This window comes from Acomys russatus, chromosome 7, assembly GCF_903995435.1.
Source record: "Acomys russatus chromosome 7, mAcoRus1.1, whole genome shotgun sequence".
In the NCBI taxonomy this organism is placed as follows: Eukaryota; Metazoa; Chordata; class Mammalia; order Rodentia; family Muridae; genus Acomys; species Acomys russatus.
This window is the reverse complement of record NC_067143.1, coordinates 34205746-34231822: the sequence shown is the minus strand read 5'-3', so window position 1 is coordinate 34231822 and position 26077 is coordinate 34205746. Positions and strand designations below refer to the sequence as shown.

At 45.8% G+C, this 26077-nt stretch overlaps 1 protein-coding gene across 1 annotated transcript in view; it reads right to left on the bottom strand.

The window, feature by feature from the left end:
• The window catches only part of Abhd2 (abhydrolase domain containing 2, acylglycerol lipase), a 91286-nt gene that overhangs the window by 15244 nt on the left and 49965 nt on the right, over positions 1-26077 (bottom strand). Inside the window, exons 4-5 of the mRNA XM_051148757.1 lie at positions 17788-17963; positions 15816-15983 (exon numbers count right to left, since the gene is read on the bottom strand). Coding sequence (XP_051004714.1) covers positions 15816-15983; positions 17788-17963 — 344 coding nt within the window. The remainder of the gene's footprint in view (positions 1-15815; positions 15984-17787; positions 17964-26077) is intronic.

Below are 26077 nucleotides of genomic sequence, written 5' to 3'. Positions count from 1 at the left end.
TTCTGGGTCATCTCTTTGCAGGTTTCCTTCCCTTTCTACATGCAGTAAGCAACCTGCAACAGATGAGGGCGCTGCTCAGTCTTTTAGAAGCATCTAAAGTAAACAACTTTCCACATATCCTTAATGCTAAGTTTCCTCAGCGGCCAGTGAGGTCACAGTAACCAGCCACTCCCTGCAGATCCATCCAACCCCTAAAGAAAACAAACAGCTTTCCTCCTCCTGTTCCTTTTCCACTCTCTTCCTATCCCAGACTGGCCTGGAACTCACTAGGTAGCCCAAGTTGTCTCTATCCTCCTGCCTCAGTCTCCCAAGTGGGGCTATTACTGGTATGAGCCACCACACCCAGATTCAAAGTCAAAGTTTACATATGCACAGTTGCTTTGTGGTAATGTTTCTTTGTGAAGAGGGAACTGCAAAACCTTCCTGGAAGTTAATATCACAGCAAAGGGCTGGGCTTGGCGGTAGAAGTGCCTGTTTGGCATGTATGTGGCTCTAGGTTTGATTCTTCAGCTTGAAAAAAGAAATAAACATCATGCTGGGTGTGGTGGCGCACACCTTTAATCCCAGCACTCGGGAGGCAGAGGCTGGCGGATCGCTGTGAGTTCGAGGCCAGCCTGGTCTACAAAGTGAGTCTAGGACAGCCAAGGCTGGAGAGAAACCCTATCTTGAAAAACCAAACCAAACCAAACCAAACCAAAAAACAAGTGATGCACTGGCACAGTGTGGTCCACTGCATGGGCCCTGGCCCCAAACCTACTAACTCAGGAACGTCAGAGACATAGATTGCACAGAGGGCTACAAGGCTCTCACTCCAGAGTTCCTCCTTCAGAGGGTCTGGGTGGGCCGAGAGTCTCCATTTCCAGTGTGATGTCAGGTGATGTTGACACTTTGAGAATGACCACCCTAGATGATCAGGAGGATGGATGGAAGTCTCAGTTCTGTTTCTTTTGTTTTTAAAAGGCTGGTGGAGACAGATGGCCAGTGCCATTCCTAGGTAAGAAAGTTTGAACTAAAAGAGCAACTAACATTATTTTTTGTTTGTTTGTATCAGAAAAGATCATCAAGTTTGCCACCCCTTGAGCCAGGTACGGTAGCATGCGCCTGAAATCCTAGCACTTGGGAGGTGCTTGTGGGAGGATCAGGTCAATACAGTATGTTCCAGGCCAGCTCGGGCTACGTGGGATCATATTTTGAAAACCAGAAAAAGTCTGACACTAAGGGCAGAAGGACTGTGAGTTCAGGTCCAGCCTGGGTTACATAGTCAAGCCCTGTCTCAAATAAGAACAAAATAAAAGCCAAAATGAAACAGTGGTTTGGCCTATCAATTCCACTTCTGGGAACTGTATGCTGCAGAGACAACTGTATATGTGTGCAGAGATACATGTACACAGATGTCCTTGGCAAGTGCTGTTTGTAGCAGTGAAGACCTTGGAACGACCCCATTTCCATCAGCAGAGGGCATACCCAAAGCATTGCACTGCCGTGAAAAAGAATGCTAAGGGAAGAGCTGGCCTTCTTGCAGAGGGGCCAAAACAAGGGAGGGAGCAGGAAAGGTGCCACCTCATGTGTGTGCTCAGGCTCAAAAGGGAAAACTGTGGCAGATACCAAGGGGAGAACTGTGGGTCTCATATTTAATAAAAAACAACCCAGCTAGCTTAAAAATCCAGCCAAATAAAGATCCCCGAGGTCAGTTTCAACTCTGCTGAAGAGACCGACACATCAGTAATGCCGGGACAGCAGTTTATGCTGGGGACGTTATTTGCATAAGGAATGGTTCTGAGGGGATTCATTTAAACTGTTACAAAAATCCTTACTTTTCTACCATTTCTTTGGATTTCTGCCTAATAGCGTCCTTGGCTCGTTACTCATATCTTTATGCTGTGTTCTACTGTGGGATGAGCTGCTGTGAGGTTATAAACTCCATCGCAATGCCCTTGATCTGGTTCCCCGCTGCACCTGTGGCCCAGATGCTTCAAAGGATGCTAAATTGGCGTGACCTAAGCGAGGAGATGGAAGAGGGGAGGCCCACTGTTGCGGAACTGTTGACTGAGGCCACGTGTCCTCCCCCACACAGCAAATGAGCGGGTCCTCTGGCCTTTGGGACTTGTGTCTGCAACCCAAGTCTTCTGCCCTGTACCCCAAACCTACAGAGGCAACTGTACTGCCGGAGAGAACTGGCCACTGTTAAAGGCTGCCTGTCTTCTCATCTGAGCTGCCTTGCAGTACTTCGATTTGAACCTAATTACTTGAGACCCGGTACAGTCACAAAGTATGGATTTGCTACACAGCTGAGGAGCAATTACAGCTAATGGTGTAGGCTCTCTGGGAACCTTCATTTCATGAAATGGAAACACATCTGATCTTGATAAAGGTCCAGCTCTGCCGGGCGCTGGATAAACTGTTGGTTGTCTGTGAAGAGGAGCCACCCGTCCCAGGCAAGGCAAAGGTAGTCATGGTGTGTGTCTGCCTAGTGCCAGGACTGGCCTCCTGGAGGTGCTGGGAACTCCTGGCCTCCACCTGCAATCAGATACTAATGCTCTTAGGCCCACCCTGACTTCTTTCACTAAGCACTGCAGTAATCTGTATGTCCACAGTGGGGGGACTTTAATGAGGGTCTATGTATTTGATCCTTCTGGGATTAGCAGCAATAACAAGATTAAACATTCACCCTCACAGGATGAAACACGAGCCATTAGCCTGGCGGGAGAGAGATGAGTCACACAAGAAGACGGGGCCGTGTTGGGAAGAGAATGGGCAGAGAGCTGTTGCCTTTTCTTCACGCTTCCTTCCCCATGAAAAGACAAAGTAAAGACTCTCTGAAAGCTTCTATTTCAAAAGCTATTCCTAGGCCAGGGCTCAGCAGGTAGAGGGCTAGTCTAACATGCAGTAAACCCTGGGTTTAATCTGCAGTACCACATAAACTGGGTGAGGTGGTACATGACTGTACCTTTAGCACTTAGGAGGTAGAGGCAGAAGGGACAGAGTTCAAAGTTATCTGGCAGCCTGGACTACATGAGACCCTATCTTAAAAAAACAAACCCAAACCCAAAAGTCATATCCCTACTATGACTAAGCAGGCTAAAATATACGAACTCAGAGACATGGTGTTCCTGTGCAGGGAGCACTTGAGTCATCTCCGCGTGTTCTATGCCAGGCATGGGCCTGGCATTTGGTGGCTATGCCACAGGATGGGAAGTGAGTAAGAACAGAGGTTGAATCATGTGCACCGAAAACACACACATTGGTCAGTGCCACTGTGCCTAGGGCGGGAAATCAACACTTGGGTATCTGTCCCACTAAGTTGACAGCGGGTGGTTGGGCCCAGCAGCCCCTGTCACTTTCATGGGAAAGGTACATGAATCATTTCTTAAAGCCAAGGGAAAGCTACCCAAGATGAGTCACCAAGGAAGAAAACAGCTGCAGAATGAAGTTAGCTTGCCTTAGTCCTAATCTCTGAAAGAATGGAATCCTTCCAGCATCTCTGCAGGCTCACGCACTGGGCTGTTACCAGGAGCTTATGATGCTCTGCCGCCTGTCCTGAAGCGCACTTAGGCCCTGCTCCTCAGCCACTGTCCCCTAAGATGCGTGAGCTTCCCCTCTCCCTTCTCATCCCTCCTCACTTGGTGCCATTATAAGGCTCGGCTCTTTCGGGCGTGGTGGTGCACGCCTTTAATCCCAGCACTCCGGAGGCAGAGGCAGGCGGATTGCTGTGAGTTCAAGGCCAGCCTAGTCTACAAAGTGAGTCCAGGATGGCCAAGGCTATACAGAGAAACCCTGTCTCGAACCCCCCCCCCCCAAATATAAGGCTTGGCTCTTTAAGTAGAGGCAAGACAATCACATTGTCACTCTGGATTCAACACAATCCCAAACAGAGCCTGTGTCAGCGAAACTGGCGGCCATGACAAGTTTACAGAAACATCTAGGTTGATGATCCAATCAAAGATTATAAGATGGAAAAAAAAAAAGATTATAAGATGGGCTGGACAATGGAGACAAAATAGAAATGTCTTCAAGTTTACTGTCTGGAACAAAGGTATAGAGTTCAGGGGCAGGATATTTGCCTGGCAATAGTAGGTGCAAAGCCCAGAGTTTGAGGCCCAACACTATGAAAAGAAAAGGATTAATCTCAGTGCTCAGGAGGCAGAGACGGGTGGATCTCTGTGAGTTTGAGGTCAGCCTGGTCTACAGAATGAGTCCAGGACAGCCAGGGCTACACAGAGAAACCCTGTCTTGAAAAAAAACCAAAAACACTCCCCCCCCCACCAAAAAAAAAAAAAAAAAAAAAAAAAAAGAAAGAAAGAGAGAGAGAAAGGGAAAAGGGCTGGATGGCTCAGTAGTTAAAGCACTGGTTGCTCTTCCAGAGCACCCTGGGTCAGTTCCCAGCACCCACAAGGTGGTTCACAGCTATCCATAACTGCAGTTCCAGGGGATCCAATGTTCTTTTCTGAACTTCACATGCTCTAGGCATGAATGTGGTACACATACATATATGCAGGTAAAACACTCATATACATACAATAAACCTGAATTGCTTGTTTGTTTGAGACAGGGTTTCTCTGTGTACCCCTGGCTGTCCTGCAAACTCTCTTTGTAGACCAGGCTGGCCTCGAACACACAGCCTCTGGAGTGCTGGAATTAAAGTAAACCTGAAACTTAGAAAGAAAGAAAGAAAAGAAAAGAAAGGGAACAGGGAAGGAAAACCAACATATCTGCTGGGTGTGGTGGACACCTGCAATCCCAGCACTCGGGAGGTGAGGCAGGAGAGTGAGGAGCTCAAGGTAAGCCTCAGCTACAAAGCAAGTTTGAAGTCAGCCTGGGCTATACAACCCCTGTGTCATACGACCAAAGGAGGGAAATGTAAATTTTCTTAAACTGTAGCCTTAATCCTGGCAGGTGCCCTGGATTATGGGTGATCTCTGTGGATGCCACAAGTCAGGTGGCTGAGAGTCCCACGCTGTCAGAGTCCTGAAGCGTGTCTGCTGTTCAGATATGGATATTGGTAAGCTCTCCTTTGACGTTCCAAAGTGTCTCGTTAGGTCCCTAAATTGTATGGTTACACTAGGGACAGGGCCTTTCTCCCTTCCAAGACTGACGCTACCCTCTAGGCAAGTCAAGGTTTCTGAAGATGCCAATGTACATTAAGAACAAGCAAGCAAACAAATAATCCATGTTAGACTCAGCAGAATACTGAAATGCTTCTTCTCCAAGGAACAGAAGATGTCAGGGTGCGATGCTGCCACTTCAGGCACCTTCCCTCAGCACGACACCATGCCTGAAGGTCCAGAGCTTAGAGAACAAGGGAAAAATCCCACTTCACTACTTAAACTTGCAGGGAAGAAAGCAAACCGTTTGAGCCACGGTCAATGTCAAAACACCCAGCGTGGTGTTTCAGGAGAAGAAATGCGCTGGGTTCTGAGGAGACCCATCCTCCCCCGAAACATTATGGGGGCCAAAGCCAGATTATTTTTGTTCCTTTTTTGTGATGTAGAGGAGACTTAAAACTGTATTATTTCTGTCTTTGACTCAAGATCTAGCTGACAGGAAAAACTACTGGCACTTGACTTTCTGGCCATAAAATTTCTAAGTATAAAAATAAAATATAGGAGCCAGAGGACCTCTGGCTGGGAAAGCACTCCCCAGTGCATCCTAGGTTGTGGGCTTGATCCAGTCATGATCTACCTTGAGCATTTATATTGGAGTCTAATGTACTCAGCCAGAGGAAGACAGAGTGAACAGAGCTTCCTGATTTAGTGGCCTCTTATAGCATCACGAGGGGGGGAGGTGCGGGAGGGGACGACCATATTCTAAACCTGGCCTGGATTAGAAAATGAATTGTTGTCAATGAAGAATCTGCTAACATGTGTACCACGGAGGGCTCCGATGGTATATGAGGCTCTTTACAATAACGTACTCAAAAACCATAACAAAATGTCTCCATCTTCCTTCCTCTTCAGCGTTAGTGATTTGCATACACACGGCAGGGTGATGGCTAACCTGATCCAGTGTAGCATCTGACGACGCAAGGAGACATTTAAAAGACAGTGTAGAAGCTGGAGAGATGACTCAGTGCTTAGGAGTGCTTACTGCCCTTGCAGCAGACCTAGGCTTGGTTCCCAGCACCCACATGAAGGCTCCCAACTGCATGTAACTAACCCCAGATCCAGGGGCTTTCTGGTCTCCAAGAGCTCCAGCACAAACGTGGTGCACATAAGCTCAGTCTGTCTTGGTCTCTCTCTGCCCTACTCTTTGCTTGCTTGCACATGCACATGCATGTACACACAAATAATAAATTAAAAGTCTTAGGGGGAAAAAAGGTATTTTGACAACTCAACCCTTGTAGGTGGTACCAGTTACCCTAACAGGTTCATGTTTTACTTTTGGTCTGATTAGTTAATGTAATTTATTTTAATTGATACTTCATAGTTTAAAATAATCTACAAAACACTAAGAACTGGGTGCTGTGTGCATGCCTGTAATCCTAGCATTTGAGAGGCAGAGGCAGTAGGATCTCTGCAAGTTCGAGGCCAGCCTGGTCTACAGAATGAGTTACAGGACAGCCAGGACCCTGTTTCTACATACAAACAAACACACCTACAAGACATCCTACCCATAAACAGTAAATCTTCATCACGAGTCTCAAGGCTGGAAAGACAAGAAGACTGAGGCGCCTTGCCCAGTGGAAGAACCTAAGAGGACACTGAAGACAAAAGTCATGTGGGTTGCAGAGAGGAAGGTGCATGAGCCGGAAGAAAGGACCCGTAGGGACTGTGTCATGGTTCTGCTATTTCTCTGTAAACCTGGAACATCTTTAGACATGGAAGTTTAAAAGGTAACATCTTTTTCTTTCTTTAATAGAAGGCCGCAGAGTCAGGTGTGGTGACACAGGCCTGTGACCCCATCTACTGGGAGGGATAAGACAGAAGGATCACAAGTTTGAGGTCTGCTCTGGCTACAAAATATGCTCGAGGCCGGCGTGGGCATCTTAGGGAGACCCTGTGTCAGAGTAAAGAATACTAAAAGTGGGTGGGGGTCCGGGAGGGGGTTTGCTCAAACTATTGCACTAACCAAGGACAATACAAGTAGTAAACATCAAACCCCTACTCTGATCTAGCCAGTGGACAGGACATTCTCCACAGTTATGTGGAGAGCGGGGACAGACTCTGACATGAACTCTGGTGCTCCATCATATTTGACAACCTCCTCTGGGTGAGGAGGCCTGATGGCACTCAAAGAAAGAATAAGCAGGCTACCAAGATGAGACTTGATAGCCTAGGACCATATAGTGGGGGAGGAGGTTCCTCTTGGTCATAGATATAGGGGAGGGGAATAGAGAGGGAGGAACAGGAGGATACAAGTGATAGGATAACAATTGAGTTGTAATCTGAATATATTAATAAAATAAAATAAAATAAAAAAGAAAACTAGAGAGAAACTTGGGGATATCACTCAATGGTAGGTCATTTGCCAGGCATGTACAAGAGCCCAAGTTCAGTCCATAGACCTGCTGCTTCCCACACTGAAAATCTACGATGCATACTGAACTCAAATAGAAGCCCCTACCCGTTAGCTGGGGCTTGAACTCGGGGCCTCATGTATGCAAAGCAAATGCTCTATTACTGAGCCATTATCCCCCCAGCCTATCAGCTAGGAGCACTTGCTCTTCGTGAGACACCCAGAGAGGTTCCCAGCAGCTGCACAGTGACTCATAGCAGTCTAGTAACTCAAGTTCTTTTTGTATTGTTTTGTATTTTTGCTTTTTGAGACAGGGTTTCTCTGTGTAGCCCTGGCTATCCTGGACTCACTTTGTAGACCAGGCTGGCCTTGAACTCACAGCAATCCGTCTGCCTCTGCCTCCCGAGTGCTGGGATTAAAGAGGCGTGCCACCACGCCCGGCCTGTAACTCAAGCTTTAAGGGATCTGACCCTCTTCCGGCCTCTGTAGGCACCAGGCACGCACATAGTGCTCTTATATACATGCAGTTAAAAGACTTGTTCACGTAAAATAAAAAGAAAATGATTTTTTAAAAAAAAGCTAAAGTGTATTGAATACAGCCTGTATTGCAACAAAAGATTATGTTTGTATTAATTTTAAAAAATTGATTACAGGCCTAGAGATGTAACTCAGTGGTAGAACACTTATTAAGCGTGTACGAGACCATAGGTACATGTACGCACGCGTGCACGCACACACACACACACACACACACACACAGAGAGAGAGAGAGAGAGAGAGAGAGAGAGAGAGAGAGAGAGAGAGAGAGAGAGAGAGAATGGCTGACTCTGAATACTGAAGCCATAGTAGCTTTGAACTAGAGGTATGTGACTCACACAGCCCTGGCTAGAAGGTCAGTCCTGAAGGCCATGCATCTGGAAAGCCAGCCCTCTGAAAGAAGTGGGCCCTATGCCCACATGTGACCTTTCTGCTAGTCCATATCCACTAGTGCTGTATTAGTGATATCCAGTCTTCCTCAGCTCTCTCCGCTAGATATGCAAACCCCATCTGATGGCTTCTGAGATGACAAGGCTCTTGCCCTGTGCAGACCGGTCCTTAGCAGATGTAAGTCACACAGTAGAGGCAGGAGGATAAGAAACACTATCTACACCTGTTAAAAAATAAGACCTGGTCCTAAGAAGGTTGTCAATAGTGAACACTCTCTTTTGGATAAATCTGGCAAAAACAAAAACAGAAACAAAAACCCTTAGACCGACTGTGGCTATGCATTCCTCATCTGCTCAAAGCAGCGAGATGTTCTGTATAGGGTCCTGAAGGCAGTGGCTCAGACTCTCAGCTGTGTTCCACTCCAGATACCGGAGAATGTTGGACAAAGAAAAGACAGACTCCAGCCACCAGGCCCAGGTCTGTGCCTCTGAGAAGCTCTTGGATGCCCTTTGGTCACCCGTCTAAAATGCATCTGACTGAAAGCCATTTCTACTTAGAGGTCACTCATGCATGGCAAGGTGTGGGAGCCTGGTGTTCCGGGGCAGGGACTCCAGCAGATGGCTACATTGTCTAGGTTTAAAACCTACACATCAGCTTTGTCATCTACAGCTAGTTATTCAGCCATGCTTGGGCCTCGGTTTCTCTAACAGGACAACTGACTTAACGTGGCATATAAAGTACCCAGGGCAGTCCCTAGCACATGGCACATGGCCTGAAAGTTATACTCACTAATAAAATGCCCACCATCACCAACCTGAGACTTTTAAGTGCTCAGCTGCCCTTATTTCTCTAAACTCTACGATTCTAATGAATCGTACCCCAAATAGGAAATGAGCAATAGAACAGAAGTGGTATTAAGTTGGGACTATTAAGTTGGTTCTGCTCCTTTGGTCACATGACCCAAGGCAAAGCTCTTAACATCCTTAAGCCTGTGAAGTAGAGACTCCAATTAATAGCTATCTCAGAGGCAGGAAGAATCAAATGAAGAAACCCACAGAATTGTGCATTGTCTGCCCCTCATTAGTGTGAGATCAATGGAAGCTGCTACGCACGGCTTTCCTTAATGAATTATCTTCTCAACAGGCAGCGCCGCCAAAGAACCCAAGAGTGTGCAGTCACCCACTTAAGGAAATTCTTCGGTTCACCACGGCTGCTGACACAGACAGGGTAAGTGCACCTGTGTTTTGGAACCTCTGAGTTCCAAACTGAAAAATAAGGAAAAGGTCTTTCCTGTCCTTCCTGGGGTACTGCAGAACGGGCAGAGGACAGGGCTCCTGTCAATGCCCTCTTCTGTTTTCTCCTCAATCTTCAAAAAGACAAAAGGGTTTTCACAGTGAGGGGAAAGGCTGGCCTCAGGAATAGAGAGGTGAGTTTGTCACCCAGGGAGAATCCACATAGCTCCCAGGCACACCTGCTTGACCTGCTCTCACCTGCGGTGCGGCTTTATCCACACACACTGTCTTTCACATGTATTGGCAGAGTCCTAAGCCAGCACTTAGCAGTCTGTGAGGGACAAGGCCTTTAAGACACCGAGAGCTGCCGGGTGTGGTGGTGCACGCCTTTAATCCCAGAGGCAGAGGCAGAGACAGGAAGAGCGCTGTGAGTTCAAGGCCGGCCTAGTCTACAAAATGAGTCCAGGACAGCCAAGGTTACACAGAGAAACCCTGTCTCGAAACCTTCCCCCTCCGCCCCCAAAAAAAGACACCGGGAGTCACAGCAGGGGTTACAAAGACTGGCTCTAGTGGAGTGGACTTCTGGGACAGAGAGACAAAAGCTAAACAGGTTGATAAATCATTTTGAAAACTGAAGAGGAGCTGGGCAGTGGTGGTGCACACCTTTAATTCCAGCACTTGAGAGATAGAGGCGGTCAGATCTCTGAGTTCAAGGCCAATCTGGTCTACAGAGAAAGTTCCAAAACAGCTGGGGCTACACAGAGAAACCCTGTTTCGGAAAACCAAATATGGAGACTGTTTAGGGGCGCTGGAGAGAAGACCGGGGGGTGTGGATGGCGTTACCTGACTTATAGGGAGGGAGTCAATGGAGGGCTCTCACAGAATGCTGACATCTTGGTAGAGACTCAAATGATGGGAGACGCTAACCGAGGGCCATGAAAGGGACTTCCAAAGAACTTGGGCTTCCTGGAGGTGAGCAGGCCCGAGTCACTCTGGCTCTCAGAGACTGCTGGGGCCCATGCCTGGTGCTGACAGGGGAGGACCAGGAAGTCTGACTCCTGGGCTGTGTGGCATATCCTGGGGATCCAAAGATCCAAAGATTTCCACCCTCAAGATCGCAGCAAGTCACTCCCACATGACGACAGCTCGCTTAGGAATCTGGTAAAAGTGGGAGGCAAGGGGATGCAAGAGATATGTGAAACACATCAGCCAATTGCAATATATATAGTCTTGACGTGGGCTCTCAACTGAGCAACCTGTAAATGGAGAACGGGGCAGAAGACGACTGGAAGAAGTAAACTGCTCTTGTGTGAGCTCAAGGGGTGCTATTTTAATTGAGATGATATATTGTGCTCATGTTCTGGCTATGAGAAAAATGGTGTCCTGTTCCCTTCCCCGGCCAGATTCACACATTGAAGCTCTGACCTCCAGTACCTCAGCATACCAGTATTTTCAAAGGCATAACTATGTTAGAATGGGGTGGTCTGGGCAGCCCCTAACACAACAGCGCTGATTAGGATGCAGAGATGTAAACCAGAAAAGCGCTGTGAGAAGATCATGAAGGCACACAACAAGATGGTGGCCATCTACAAGCCACAGAGAGAGACCCGTAAATCCAGACTCTTGGTTCTGTAATTGTGGGAAAATAAGTTTCTGCTGGATACACCACCAGATATGGTGTTGTTGTTAGTCCAAGCAAGTTAAAACTTTACAGAGGGGCTGGAGGGATGGCTCAGTGGTTAAGAGCACTGTCTGCTCTTCCAAAGGTCCTGAGTTTAATTCCTGGCAACCACATGTTGGCTCACAACTATCTATACCCTCTAATGCCCTCCTCTGGCATGCAGGTGCACATGCAGGTAGAACACTCACATACATAAAACAAATAAAATCCTTTAAAAAAAAAAACTTTACAGAGTGTATCACGGCACACTGAAACAGTCACAGATGAACCGGCCAGCTGGTTGGGGCTTGCTTTGAAATAACCTTTGAGAGAGGATGTGGAGAGTGGGGTGGTCTCCAAAAGGAACAAGACTGGTTACGACTGGCTATGAGCTGCATGAGTCTTGAAGCAGGTGTTGGTATGCTGGGTTTACCCTGGGTTCATTCTACTAGTCTGAAAATTTCTACAATAAAAAGCAAAGCAAGCTCTACCACAGCACAACACACATTCAGTAACAATAACAACAAACTAAACAGGCAATAGGAGATGAGACTTATGTTTGTGGCTCTGAAAACCTTGGCCATACCACAGGCTCCTGAGGAGCTAGGCCCCTTGCCCTGAAGTCTTTTAAAACTTTCCCAGGGGGAATTCTGCCTATGACTCAGTTGTGTGACCGCTGACCTCTACAGGAGGCTAGAAGACTGACTCGGAAAACACCATGCTCCTGGAAAACAGAGTATGAAGTGTCAATACAGAGTCTTCTAAGTTAATTTATAAGTTATAATTCCGATTAAAATTGTGATAAGCTGTGCTCAGAGTTGGGCAATATCTATTCCTTATTCCTCCACTCTGCTGAAGTTCTCTGTACTTTAGCCAACAAATTACGGCCAGGAGTGATCCTTATCATGTCTAGGTAGAAGCTCCTAGAGCCAGGCTCGCTCTATCCCCCGTGAGGCTGGCCATGTTCTAGTTGGCGTCTGTTCTTCAAACCTAGGCCTTTATATGAAGCCAGTCGTGATGGAGACCCAGGGCCTGGGTTATGCTGTGGATATGCAGTGTGAGGAGAAATACACCTCTGCTTTTGACTTGCTGGGCTTTGGGGACGCATCAGCTGGTCTATCTTGTCTGATACAGAAAATTAACCTGGAATTTGACCAAATACTTCTAAAGTTCAGTAGAAAAAAGAAGAGACTGGGTGACAGAGCATACCCGGAAGGAGAAGTGAGTCGGGGTTAGGGACATCAGATACCAGGCTATATCAAGCATAATAATGGTGTAAAACAAAGAATGACTGGTAAAACCCTACACGTGAATTTGTGCTGAGGCTTGGAAGGTAGCTAGCACATTTAGGAATGTAATATGTATGACTTACAACATGTGATTGGCTGTGGTGAAGGTTTTTCACTTCTGGCATGTTTACTATTAAGCTGCCTCAGTTTACCCTTTGAAAGCGGCAAACCCAGGCTTTGCTCGAATCTATCAGACCGCTTTCATTAGAGGAGCACATCTTGCTCACCAGTCCCTGGATTCACATATGAAAAATCAATTAATTTTAGCTAAAATAGCTGCTGAGAAAGTCCAGGTTCTCTATCCAGCATCTTGCAAGTCACCACAGAAGTATTAGATTGCAATAAGCTACCTGAATTCTAGCCTTTTATACCTCTTGAAAGTCATGTTCATTTGGCCTCAACCCCATTAAGAGATGCACAGCAACAGCCAAATGTACTGCTGCAGAGCAAAGGAACAGCAAAGCCACAAAAGTCCCGTCTCTTCTAGGTCACCTGTCTTTTTGGGAAATCACTGGATCCTAAAAAATAATGCTGTTAAAGGATATGGAACTGAGGCTCCCTCAGCAAGGCCACCTTGCCAGCTGTGGTTGGGCTGGAGCGTCTCCTGCCTGGCGTCTTCTCTGAGAGCACACTCGGCCCGCCTGGAGCCTGCCTTGCTCCTTCCTTCTCACGTGGTCTCCAGTCGGTAGTGCCTTCCATCAGGTCTCACTGTCTGCTGCCCAGGACCCTCTAGGGCTCTTGGAGGCCCAGAGGCTCTTACCAGCTGTAAGATGACTCTGAAGGTCGCGACAGCTGGATCTGGGCTCCTGGCTCAGCTCCTCTACTTACTGACTAAACGGTTCCTCTCTGTGTTTCAGTTTCTTCATCCACAGTGTGTCTCTGGGTTTGCTGGGCTTGACAATAAGGGGATTCTAGCTGCATGAGACCGGCACATAGACCAGGTGTAGGTGTCTTCACCGGTGGCAGTGGCTACTACTCTTTTTTTAAAATATATTTTATTAATTTATTCATATTACGTCTCAATGGTTATCCTATCCCTTGTACCTCCCATTCCTCCCTCCCTCCCATTTTCCCCTTACTCCCCTCCCCTAACACTGTGACTGAGGGGGAGCTCCTCCCCTTGAATTACTCTTTTTTTCTTTCTCTTCCTTCCTTTCTTTTTTGTTTTTTTGAGACAGGGTTTCTTTGTGTAGCCTTGGCTGTCCTGGAGCTCACTCTGTAGACCAGGCTGGCCTCGAACTCACAGAGATCCACCTGTCTCTGCCTCCTGAGTGCTGGGAGTAAAGGCATGTGCCACCAGCGCCCAGCCTCTTTCTTTTTGACAGGGTCTCAACTCCTATACAGTCAAGGATGACCCTCCTGCATCCATCTCCAGATGTTCATGTGCAACCTCACCTGGCTTATGCAGTGTTGAGGGTTAAGCTCAAGGGTTTTGTGTCTGCTAGGTAAGCGCTGTACCAACTGAGCTGCACTCCCAGCCCCCTCACTGGCATTTCTCATTTGTGTTGGTGCACTTGCTGTTAGATGGAGCTTCTAAGTCTCTGCGGAGCCTTGCAGCCAAGGCGCGTGTCATTATCTTCCCCTTATCCAGATGGCTTTCTGTCTAATCCAGGATCTTACAATCACTCCCTATTGTTTTCATCTGTGTTCAAAGTTGCCTAGCTTGGCTTTTCAGAGCCAGTTCTTCCTCCACACATCACATTTCGCCATGCACCTGGGTTTAGTGTAAATCTGGATTTTCATCTCCATCTCGAGGCACTGACCAGACCATTGAGCAGAAGCGTCTGTACAAGGGGGTGTCTGAGTAATGGAGTGAGTACAAGGGTGGGAACGGACTTGAAGCCATTTCCAGTGCAGTCCTATGGCTGCCCAAAAGCGTGTATGCACAACCCCAACAAGATCTGACAATATGTACAATATGTAAGGGAAATGCCAATTGCACAATTCTATCAGAAATCTACTTCAAAGATGTCATTAATGAGAAGAAAAAGGCCAGATTTGTTGTTTTAGCTGCTCAGGAGGCTGAGAAAGGAAGATCACACACATTCAAGCCCACTTGGCTACAGATCAAATTCAGGGCCAGCCTGAGCAGCTTGATGAGCCCTAGTCTCAAAAGAAAAATGCAGAAGAGCTACAGTTATAGCTTAGTGACAGGCCGCTTGCCCAGCCTGCAGGAGACTGTGGGTTCAGCCCCCAGTACTGAAGAGAGAAGGGAAAAAAAAAAATCTACAAACAAGATATTTCAGCAATATAATTTAAAACACTATACACCCTATGGCCATAACTGAACAGCAATGAGGTGCTTAAAAAGGTTCAATACAATGACTGCGTAGCTTAAAAGTGACTCTAAAATTGCTCTGCGTTACTATTAGTATACGAACTGTGTCTGCAACAAAATAAAAGCTACGTAAATATAGATAAAGACGGAAGGAGAGAAGGAAGAACTAGAAAGTGCTATTACAGAGAGATTATAGATATAATGTTCCGTTGTTTCCCATTACGACATAGTATAACGTGTTTGCTCATGCAGATGCATCTTTCTGTGTGCTTATTATGTGTGCATATATAATCTGAAGGGAGAGCCAATGGGAAGCAAGAGTGAGCAGTTCAGAGTTGGGCATGGTGGTGTATACCTGTAATCCCAGAACTTGGGAGGCACAGGCAGGAGGATCACTGCAAGTTCAAAGCCAGCCTGGATGACATCATACATTCTAGAATAGCCCATGTTACCAAGTAAGACCGTGTCTCAAAAACAAACAAACAAATGAGAAGAAACAGTTCAGAAGTGAGAACTTGGGGTAATGGGGTTTCTATTAAAGAAGCATTTGTGTAAAGCTGACTTCCTTTCCATTGACGCTGATGTCCCTCACTACACCTTCACCGGGCTCATAGGATCTGGAGGAACTGGTGTGGGGGTGGCATGGAGAATGGCAGCAGTCTAGTTATGCACATGATCTCCCTGGCTCCATCGGCATTCTCAGATAAGTCAAGGACCCTGGGCAAGACCTTCCCCTATGAACCGCTATGAGCTGGGATGGATACCCACCTCCAAAGCTGCTCAAGACTCAGCATCACAAATGCCAGTGCAAGCTGGCTGCTGTAATAAGTGTGCCACATCATATCTTATGGTTGGTCACACATTCTACACTTACAACACAAGGCATAAGATTGAAGAGCTGCACGCTTTCTGTGAGAAAAGAAAAGGAGTATGTGTGTGTGGGGGGGGAGGCTCCATTGGCCACGCCCCATGCTTACCATAGGTGAACATGCGTGGGGAGGTCAGCTCAATGTTGGGCAGGGCTCCCAAGTGGTTTAGCACTGCGCACCGGTAGCCATTTTTCTGGGCATAGTCAACGAAGGTTCGGATGTACTGCTTCTCGCTGTGATTGGCAATTCCAGGACAGATGACCATGGTGACGTCATCTATAGGGTGGAGAAAGAGATCCTTTATGTATCCTTTTAATATGTGAACACTGATATTAACAGGGTACTGGGGTGGTGGGATTATGGATAATTCTCCCTCCCTCTCTCCTTCCCTTCTCCTTCTTGAGAGAGGGTATCTCTTGATAGCCCTGGCTGGAACTCACAGATCCATATGCCTCTACTTTCCTAGTGCTGGAATTAAAGGCGTGCAACACCACATCTGGTCAATTCTTTTTTATTTTTAGCCTGGTCTATTTTTCACTTTTAAACGTTTCTGTCTGTTTGCCAAAATGAAGATTTATTCCTCCTGCAGTCAGGAAAAGGAAGTCATTAAAAAAAAAAAAAAAAAAAAAAGCTCATTTTCTTAGGAATATTTCCTAGTTGCAGATACAATCACCTTCATTGATCTTTGCAGGGAGCCCGGGTGATGGAAAGTCATGGGTAAGAAACTAAGAGTTGGTTTTGCCCTTTCCAACTCCCCTACCGGACGTCAGCGAGAACAGACTGCTCAAGCTAACTTTTATGTTTTTGTGTTATAGTGGTGTTGTTATTGTTGTTGTTTTAAGACAGGGTTTCATGTAGCTGGCCTTGAATTCCTGATCCTCGAGTGTCCATTTCTCCAATGCCCGAGCCACCACGCTAAGCTTCAGCTGTATGCATCAATGCTAGAGGCCAAAGTATTAGCAACAAGAGAAAGAAAACATTTAACTAACTGTGGCAGGGGAACTAGTGGAGTAAACATGTGCAAGACCAGCTACCCTGCTTACAGACACACTGGGAACACCTTCCTTTTGTGATTGTTGGCTGAGAGGACATTCTCCTGGGCCCCGGGGACTCCTACACTGCAGCAGAAGGACCCTAACCAGCCACAGAAGTAACTAGAGTGGCAGGTGCCATGAGGGTCAAACCAGGGAGGCACCGTGGGTATACAGAATGCAACCATGGCTAGAGGAGGCCACACTCTCAGAGGAGACATCTGAGAGCCGAGTCATATTGAGGTAACCATGTGAGGGTCTTGGGAGGAGCCTTTCAGGCAGAGGCAACATGCCTCTACAGCTACTCAGCCGTTCTCGCTACTTAGAATAAATGAGTTAGCACACATTTACAGGGAATTTACCCACAAATAATGACTACACTCCTCTAACAAACTAAGTGTCTTTGAATAAGCAAAAACCATGTTCTCTTCTGGTAGGGACTGCATTCAAAAGGAGGCTGGCATCCAAGTGCACTTCCTCAGAAGGCTTCGTTATGAAGCATTTGTAATGTGTGTTTACTGTGTGGACGGGAAAGCACATTGCCAAATGCTAGCAGCACCGGAAATTGGAGTTATTTTTCGGATGGGGTATCACTGACTCATGAAAAGTAAATACGGCTTTAATGTGCCCTTTTGTTCAAGGAGATTTATGCACAAGGCACCTGAGAGCCTTTACGCCCTGTTGTTCAACAAATAAAGCCACCGATACTGCTTTTCCTAGCACCAGCTTCCCACAGTAAAGGGAGACAGCATCGCCCACCTCAGGTCTAGAGCACTTAAAGCTGTTATTAAAACCGACCGGGTCCTGGGGGCTCCGAGCTCCAAGCTCTTCCCACCAGCCTTTAAAATAGGTGTCCGCACTTTGCAAATGGATCGTCATTCTTTACTGATTTCTGCTACATAAGAACTAACAAGCACAGGTTGGAGGGAATCCTGATGATCTGGCCTCTGAGCGCAATGGGACAATGGGTGGCACAGGCCACACACTGCTCCCACTGCTGGCTATTCCTCTCTCTAGGCGGCCCAACACCAAGACCTAAAGCAGCTCACCTCCAACACAGTGCTCAGCCAGGGGCTCGAAGAGGTCGAATGTAGACGTGGCTCCGTCCAACATGGTGATGAACTTGCGGTGCCCGTAAGGGTGTGGTGACCTCACCCTGCCCATCTTCCCATACAAGGCTGTCTGGATATGTCCACTTTTCCCCCAGATCAGTGGTGGGATGTATCTAGAAAGGAGAGGAAGGAAAATAGGGGTGGTCAATTCCATCCATATTTCTTGAACAAAGGCACCCTCATCTTAGCTTTTCTTGATTCATTCTGTACACTAAACCATAAACACCATGGGTTTTTATTTGCTTGCTTGTTTTTTTTTTTTTTTTTTTTTTAATCTGTTTCATCATTAGCTTTTGAGACCCAGGGGATCGGCCCCAGGGCCTCAGACGTGCTGAGTGAGCACTTTGCCACCGAGCTGAACATTTTACCACCCCGTATCCATGCCACCATTTGTTCCTCTTCTGCATTCATTAATGCCGCCTACACCAGATTAGCTTTAGAAACCAAGCACGATTTCAAATTTAGAGCATCAAGTAATTCAACCCGGGTTATTTCTATAATAGAGGGGGAAAGGAAGCAAATAATATCCCTTGAATACATCCCATGTGACAAGGGAGGCCTCATTAGTACCAGATGAGTTAATGCATACAAAGTGGCTTACCTGGCACCCATGCTCGGTAACTACGCGCTCTTGCCATTGCTGCTGTGTTACTCCATTATCTTAACCTTTTTGTTCATTCATGCCTATAATTTCCCTCAGAGCCAGATGGTTCTAGAAGCTCTTTTTCTATTTATTCTTTTTGTATACATACTGTTAAATATACACAGAGTTAAAGGAGTAAGTCCCCCAATAAGCTGCATCTTTGGGGCTGAGAGAAGAGGAGGACCAGAGGGTGTTTAAGTGACAGGACATGGGGCCACTTGCCAGCAGGTGCAAATATCCCCATGGAAACGACTGCATTTGCTCAGGAGGGGAAGGTACTTAGAAGGGCTGAGCGGCTAGAATAGCAACAAAAAAGCAGCAGCCTTATAAAAGTAACCTCAGTTGGACAACTGAATACTATGTAAGACTCAGCCACATGATTTACAAAAAAACTCTCAGACTGCCACTGTGCTGTGTAGAAGGAGAAAGGTGAACCAGGAAACCAAACTCCTGAGGAAAATTAGAACTATTTCCTTCCAATATGAATAAAGAAAAGTAATATACTGAAGTTTAAAATATCAGAACAGGAGGCAAGTGGATCTCGGAGTTCAAGACTAGCCTGGTCTACTCTACAGACTGAGTTCTAGGACAGCCAGAGTTACACCAAGAAATCCCGTCTCTAAAACAAAAGAAATGCAAACTAACAAAGCCAAAGCACACATATTACATAAGCTACTATTTAATTTTGTTTAGAACATGATTTAATCTTAGAAAACATGGCCAAGTGGGTTGGAGAGATGGCTCAGAGGTTAAGAGCACTGGCTGCTCTTCCAAAGGTCCTGAGTTCAATTCCCAGCAACCACATGGTGGCTCACAAGCATCTACAATGTGATCTGATGCCCTCTTCTGACATACAGGCAGAGTGCTGTATACATAATAAATAAATAAATAGATCTTAAAAAAAAAAAAAAAAAAAGAAAACATGGCCAAAGACACAACCAACTCTTTTGGCTATCTGCAGACTTTGCATATCATGATCCCATGATCCATTGCCTCTTCTGAGTCTCGGCAACAGCCTCCCCATGGCCTCCTACCCCCTGGCCTTGTTCCCACACCTGCTCCACTGTCCAACTGTCCTCCTGGCCAATGGAAAGAGAATCTCAACACACAAATCTTGCTGCAGCCCTCTCAAGCATAGATAGGGCTTCCGCTCGGTCTCAGGGTTAGCTATACCCTGTGCTTCTTGAACTCTCTGCATAAGTTCCAATACGAAACCAGTGGCTCACTTCACCTCAGATGGACACTCCTCGGGGACAGCGTCTCTATTCCAGATGTCTAGCTTGCCACCCTAGTCCCTTCCTGGCCAAATGGGCCTTGTCTTTACCCAATCATGTTGGTTGTTGGGACAATTGTCTCATGCCTGTGTACTGCTCTGTCCCAGCACCCAGGTAGCTTCATTAGGTAGAAAGTTCTTTCCAGGAACCCCTCCTACCATATTTATCATTGAGTCTGTGTCCAGGAACCCACACTAAGCACCAAGAGAGAATTTGCTGAAAGGATAGAAAACATGCCCACTTAGCAAATCTAAGGATTAAAAAGTATCTTTGAAAGATAGTATGTATCAAGATAATATGAGTCTAGCTCTCATCTGATTGACATTTGGTGACATTCTCAGATTTAGTAGAATAAACCATCAAAGTGTATGTGGGGAGGGGGGGCAACTGCCCTAGAGGCACAGTGTGGGGTCAACTATACACAGCACAAGTCTCACAATCTTTAATTGTATGACAATACCACCCATGGATCAAACACCATTTTTAATTAACTTCACAATAACACACAGCAGGACTTACAAAGCTGTGGTTTTGAAGTAAGTTCAGTGTGGTGGGCTCTTAACTGCACTTAAAAAATATTTATATAATTTATTCAAAAACTACGAGAAAAAAATCAAAACAGCGTTCAGAATGGTTCAGGTCAAGGAAGAAATATAGATTCGAAGGATAAAATATTCTGGAGTTTATTTAAGCCAGGCACACAAACATTGGAGTGTGCTGTTGACAAGGTCTGTGGAGGGATATGCTTATTCTAACTACCTATGCAACAGTTTGTCTGAAAATATAGCAGCCAGTTGGGCACACAAAGCACAGTGGAAGGATAGCCCTACGCCTGTCCCTTAAGAGACCTGGCAGGCTTGCTTCTACTGCAGACAGAATACTAGACAAACTAGATGCAGGAAAGCCAACTGCTGAGCTTTGCCAGGACAAGGTAAGCAAGTCCTTCATAATACCCGCTTCACAGAAAAGTCTGTCAGACACTCTGAGCCAGAAGGCTGAAGATGATACTTCAACATGAGAGAGAGTGCACAGGTAGTCAGCAGTCTCTGTCCTAGGTTTGGAAGCTGCTTGCTCCGCACTTCCTGTTTATTTGGATAATACTTAGCCTTCTCAGCTCTCTGGTGGGGTTGAAGACTAAATAGTTATACTCTTACATTTAAGCTTAAGTTGCTTAGGATCTAAGAAGCTGTTTTAGGTCTAAAAAGATGATTTTTTATTGGTAATGCAAGTTATGACACAACGAGATTTAGGTACAGAACTTTGGAGTCACCAAGATAGGACAGACGATAGCAGAATAATACTTTCTCCAAGGTTGCCAAATACTAATGGACTGGACATGATGAAAGTATTTTTTACCACATGGTATAGAGTTTATTGATGTTAGAAAAAAATCTTTTGTTTGTACAAAAAGGGGAAGATGTTGCAGTATCCATTGTGAAACTGAGATTGTGAACTGCAGTAATCCTGGTTCTTGTTTGGTATGGTGCAATGCTAAAACACACACACACACAGAGAGAGAGAGAGAGAGAGAGAGAGAGAGAGACAGAGAGAGAGAGACAGAGAGAGAGAGACACACACAGAGAGAGAGAGAGAGAGAGAGAGAGAGAGAGAGAGAGAGAGAGAGAGAGAACGAGCGCACGCACTGGCAGGTTTTGTGTTTATTTTCATTCCCTGGAAGTCTGACTGCCTAGCAGTCAGGGGACCTTGGATGACAGGTGTAATTTCAACTCTATAGATAATGCCGAATCGCCTTCCAAAAAAGATAGATCAATTTATATCCCCACCAGTAATACATAAAAGCACTTGTTTGGCTTCTTTACTTTCATCGATGATTGGCATTAAATTTTTACTTCTTGGCCACTTTAATGAGCACCTCACCTCATTTCAACATGTTTAAAGTTGATCCAATTTATGCTTTTAAAAAAATGTCTCTCAGCTGGCAATTTGGCTTGGAGGGATTTGTTGCCAAGCCTGGTGACTTCAACTAAAACCCCAGGATGGCTACTGCAAGTTGTCCTCTGACATCCACAGGTGTGCATGACACACATGTGCACTCCCAAACAGATAAATAAATGTAAAAGTGTTTCTCATTTCAATTTGTATTTTCCTAACTCACATTTCCTACTATTTATGTTTATTTTTGTTTATATTGTTTATTTTCTATTACATTTTTACTCTTTTCCCTGTTAATTTATATTTTTTGCTATCTCTATATTATCAAACATTATTATCATGTGTATGGTAGAATTGTTTCCTTATTAATTTGTATGTTTCTCTTTTGTTTTTTTTTTTTTTTTTTTTTTCTTTTTTTTTTTTATTTAATTTTTAGATTTACGTGCATTGGTGTGAAGGTGTCAGATCTTGGAGTTACAAACAGTTGTGAGCTGCCATATGGGTGCTGGGAGTTGAACCCGGGTCCTTTCGAAGAGCAGGCAGTGCTCTTAACCACTGAGCCATCTCTCCAGCCCTTCTTTTGTTTTTGAGACAGGGTCTTGATACGTAGTCCAGGCTGGCTTTGGACTGGCAATCCTCCTGCCTCAGCTTCTTGAGTGCTAGGACTATAGGTATGCATCATGATGCTAAGGAAAGATTACTTTGATTTTTTTCATATATATTTTTTATATTTTGTGGTTAAATTTGGTATATCTTTAAAGTTAAATCTTTATAATTTGGCTCCTCCTCCTTCTTGTTTGATTTTGTTTTTAAGACAGTGTCCTGTGTAGCCCATGCTAGCCTTGAACTTGCTATGTTGTTGAGACTGGCCTTGAACTCTTGGCTCCTCCTACTTCTACCTCCTAAATGCTGGAATTACAGGCTTGTACCACCAGGTCTGACTTTGTGTGGTATTTTAAGAAGAGTGATTCCAACACTTATTTATAATTATACTACCTATTTCCTCTTATTCTTATAGTTTCCTTTTTTTTTTTTTTAAGAAATGTATTCCCACTGGGTGTGGTGGTGCACTCCTTTAATTCCAGCACTCAGGAGGCAGAGGCAGGCAGATCGCTATGAGTTCCGAGGCCAGCCTGGTCTATAAAGCGAATCCAGGACATCCAGGACTATACAGAGAAACCCTGTCTCAAAAAAACAAAAAAGAAAAGCAAAAAAATGTATTCCCCTCGAGTTTACTTTCTTGCACAATAATAAACGGTCCACTCATCCAGACTGATTTCTACCCTTATACGTAACATATGCCAAGTTCCCGGTTACATATCTTTCTCTACTCTCTTTTGGGTTCAACCATCTATTTGTCTATTTACTTGCCAGTATGGTTGTTTCAATCAATTCAGCTTATGGGACATTTTGAAAGATGAAAGTTCAGGTTGCCTTCAGTATTCTTTTGCAAAATTTCCTTGGCAGGTTATTTCATTTTCCAGGTAAATTATATGATCAGCTTGTTGAGTTCCTGAGTAACTTTGAGAAGATTTGATTGAAAACATATCAAACATATATTATCCCGGGTCTAACAGTCATCTTTGCACTCACTGACTTGCCCCCTCTAAGAACATGGCACCTCACCCCCTCACCCCCATGTCCCACAGTAAAGCTTTGCAACTTTCCTCATAATTAGGCCTGCAGTTTGATTACACTGCTTTGCATGGGGCCGTGCATAGTGTTAAAAGCTCTTTCTCAAGAGTTAGAGCATATGGTCATGTTTATATCTCTAAGGAAGCAGGAATCATTTCTCCTCCTCCTTTGTGAAGCCACTTGCTGCTCTGTCCACTGTTGTGCTGGGGCCTGCAGTTAATAAAGGCTCGTTACCAAGAGACAAACTAGACCACAGCAGAACAGAGGCCAGCCTGTCCTTATCTGAACAGCATCTGGCTTTCCTAACAAAACTGCCCAATGGGAAAGACCGCAAGGGAAAAATCTGGACCTTCCTCCAGCCCATAGGCCCTAGCACGTGCGCGCATGCACACGCACACACAAACACACACACACACACTCCTAAATACAACCTGCTCAGTCTGTGTAATGTTATGTGTATATATGCTTTCAGAGCTGACTGTTGGTATTGGATATAGCTATTGGTATTGGATATAGGACTATTTCTTCCACCCTCAGCATTCCTTAGTTGCCTGTAGTTCTTTGTGTTGGGGCCTGTGAAGGCAATATTTTCTCAAAGAAAACTCAAAGCAAGTGTCTCTGGTCTCAGTTATTTGGGTGCTGTGCCAAAGGTGTCCCTGGATTCTGGAGTTTGAGGGCAGCCTGAGCAATGTAGCAAGACCCTCTATTTGACTTTATTTTTATTTTATGATTATGAGTGTTTTGTCTACATGTGTGTCTGTGCGCCAGGTGCACATGTGTGCCTGGTGTTTGCAGAGGCCAGAAGAGTGCACTGGATCCCCTTGAACTAGAGTTACAGATGGCTGGGAGCCGCCATGTGGGTGCTGGGAATTGAACCTGGGTCCTCTGGGAGAGCTGGCAGTTCTCTTAACCACTGAGCCTGTTCTCTGGCCCTGTGAAGCTGCACTGAGGAGTCTTCCTTCTCTTCCTTGACAAGGGAAGAAAGAAGATGATTATTTCTCAAAGAGAAATAGAAGAAAATCCCTACCATGCTCTAGTCACTTGCCAGAATGAGATCCGTGCCAAAGAAAAGCCAACGGAAGTTTACAACAGCCAAGAAATGACGTGACTGGACCAAAACCTGGGGCCTTTCCCTTAGTGACTTAAGGATTATCCTCCTCAAAGAGAGTCCCTTAGTAACAGAAGCCAGAGATTCTGAGATGCTATTTATGGCTCTGCAATCCTGAATTTATTTACCTTTCTCTTTAAACAGAGAACATGTTAAGTAAAACTGTTTGTTTTTCTATAGCCCTTCCCAGGTTTTCAAAGTCCTTTTTTGTACACGATCTCATTTGACTTTGATGTCAGTTTCGTGACATGGACTGCCTGCTTCTCTGTGGGGACCCTGGGGCCAGCAAGTTAAAAGCTTGGATGGCCAGACTGTGAGCCAAGGGTAGAACTGAGAGTTCAACTGAGGTCCTGGCACTGTGCAGGCTTGTGCGGATGGTGACTAGGTATGAGGGAGGAAAAGGGATACTTTCTCTCCCCAGATCCCACTAATCGTCCTGTAAGAAGAGTAGCAGTTAAGCACCAGTGTAAATGAAGCTTGCCGCAGCGTACATGGTTAGCAGCCTCCAGCTTAAAACCTCTATCACAGCGGCTTGTGAGGCTGGGATGTGATTCAGAGGCCTTCCCTGTCATGCACTAGGCTCTGGGGATTCTCCCTAGCATTGCAGCAACAGCAATAACACCAGCCCACAAAAAAACAGCCCACCTGCCTTTAATCCCAGTACCCAGGGAGGTAGAAGCAGATGGATTGCTGTGAGTTCAAGGCCAACCCGGTCTATAAAGCAAGTCCAGGACAGCCAAGGGTACACAGAGAAACCCTATCTTGAACCCCCCAAAACAACAACAACAAAAAGACCCCAACTGACCACCAAGGAAAACCCAAACAAACAAGCAAAATAGTATGTGCATTTCCTAGTGTCCACTTTTTAAGGCTCTCTCCTTCTCAGTGACACAGAGGATCCTTGCATTACTTACCCCTCATAGACATCAGCTTCCTGAGGACCTGGTAAAAGAGGGCATCTAAGCCAGAGCTGGCAATGATGTGAAGAAAGGACCCAGGAGGTACAAGGCAACAGCCACCCAACAGAGGACCCACTCCAGAGGAAGTCCCTCCCACTTCTACTTTGGCTTTCTTCTGCCCATGCTCGGTCTGCATTGAGGTGGGATCACAGCTCAACTCAGCCCGGGGAATCAAGTTAAAAGGTGGGACTATCAACTATAACCTAACAACATCCCAAGGAAAGACCACTGTCTTTTGACAGGGTCTTGATCCTCCTGCCTCAGGCAGGGGTGACAGGCAGGTGTTACCATACCCAGACACACAGCCTCTCCAAGTGATGCCCCAGACAGCTCCCTGGTGCTGGGCAGACGCCTGTATCTGTATCTAAGCACAGATGGCTTTGTGGCTTCAGGTTGGGATCCTGTTGTGCAACAAATGAAACAAATGAAAATCCAGAAACACATCTTTAAATTGAAGGGAGCGACAAGATGTTTTCCCTGTGGGGGAGGCACGGGCCTGGCGCTGGCAGAGGGGACTCACGTGTAATGCGGGCTCACACGCCCTCTGAAGGGAGAAGCCAGCAGAAGGGCCAGCAGAAATGACGCTGTCTGTGTGTGCTCTTATTTTTCTAGTTTTGCGGTGCCTGGGATGCATCTCAGGACCTCCAGCACGCCAGGGAAAGTGCTCTAGCACAGAGCTCTAGGCCTGGCTTTCCCTTTCTCCTGAGTGTTCAGT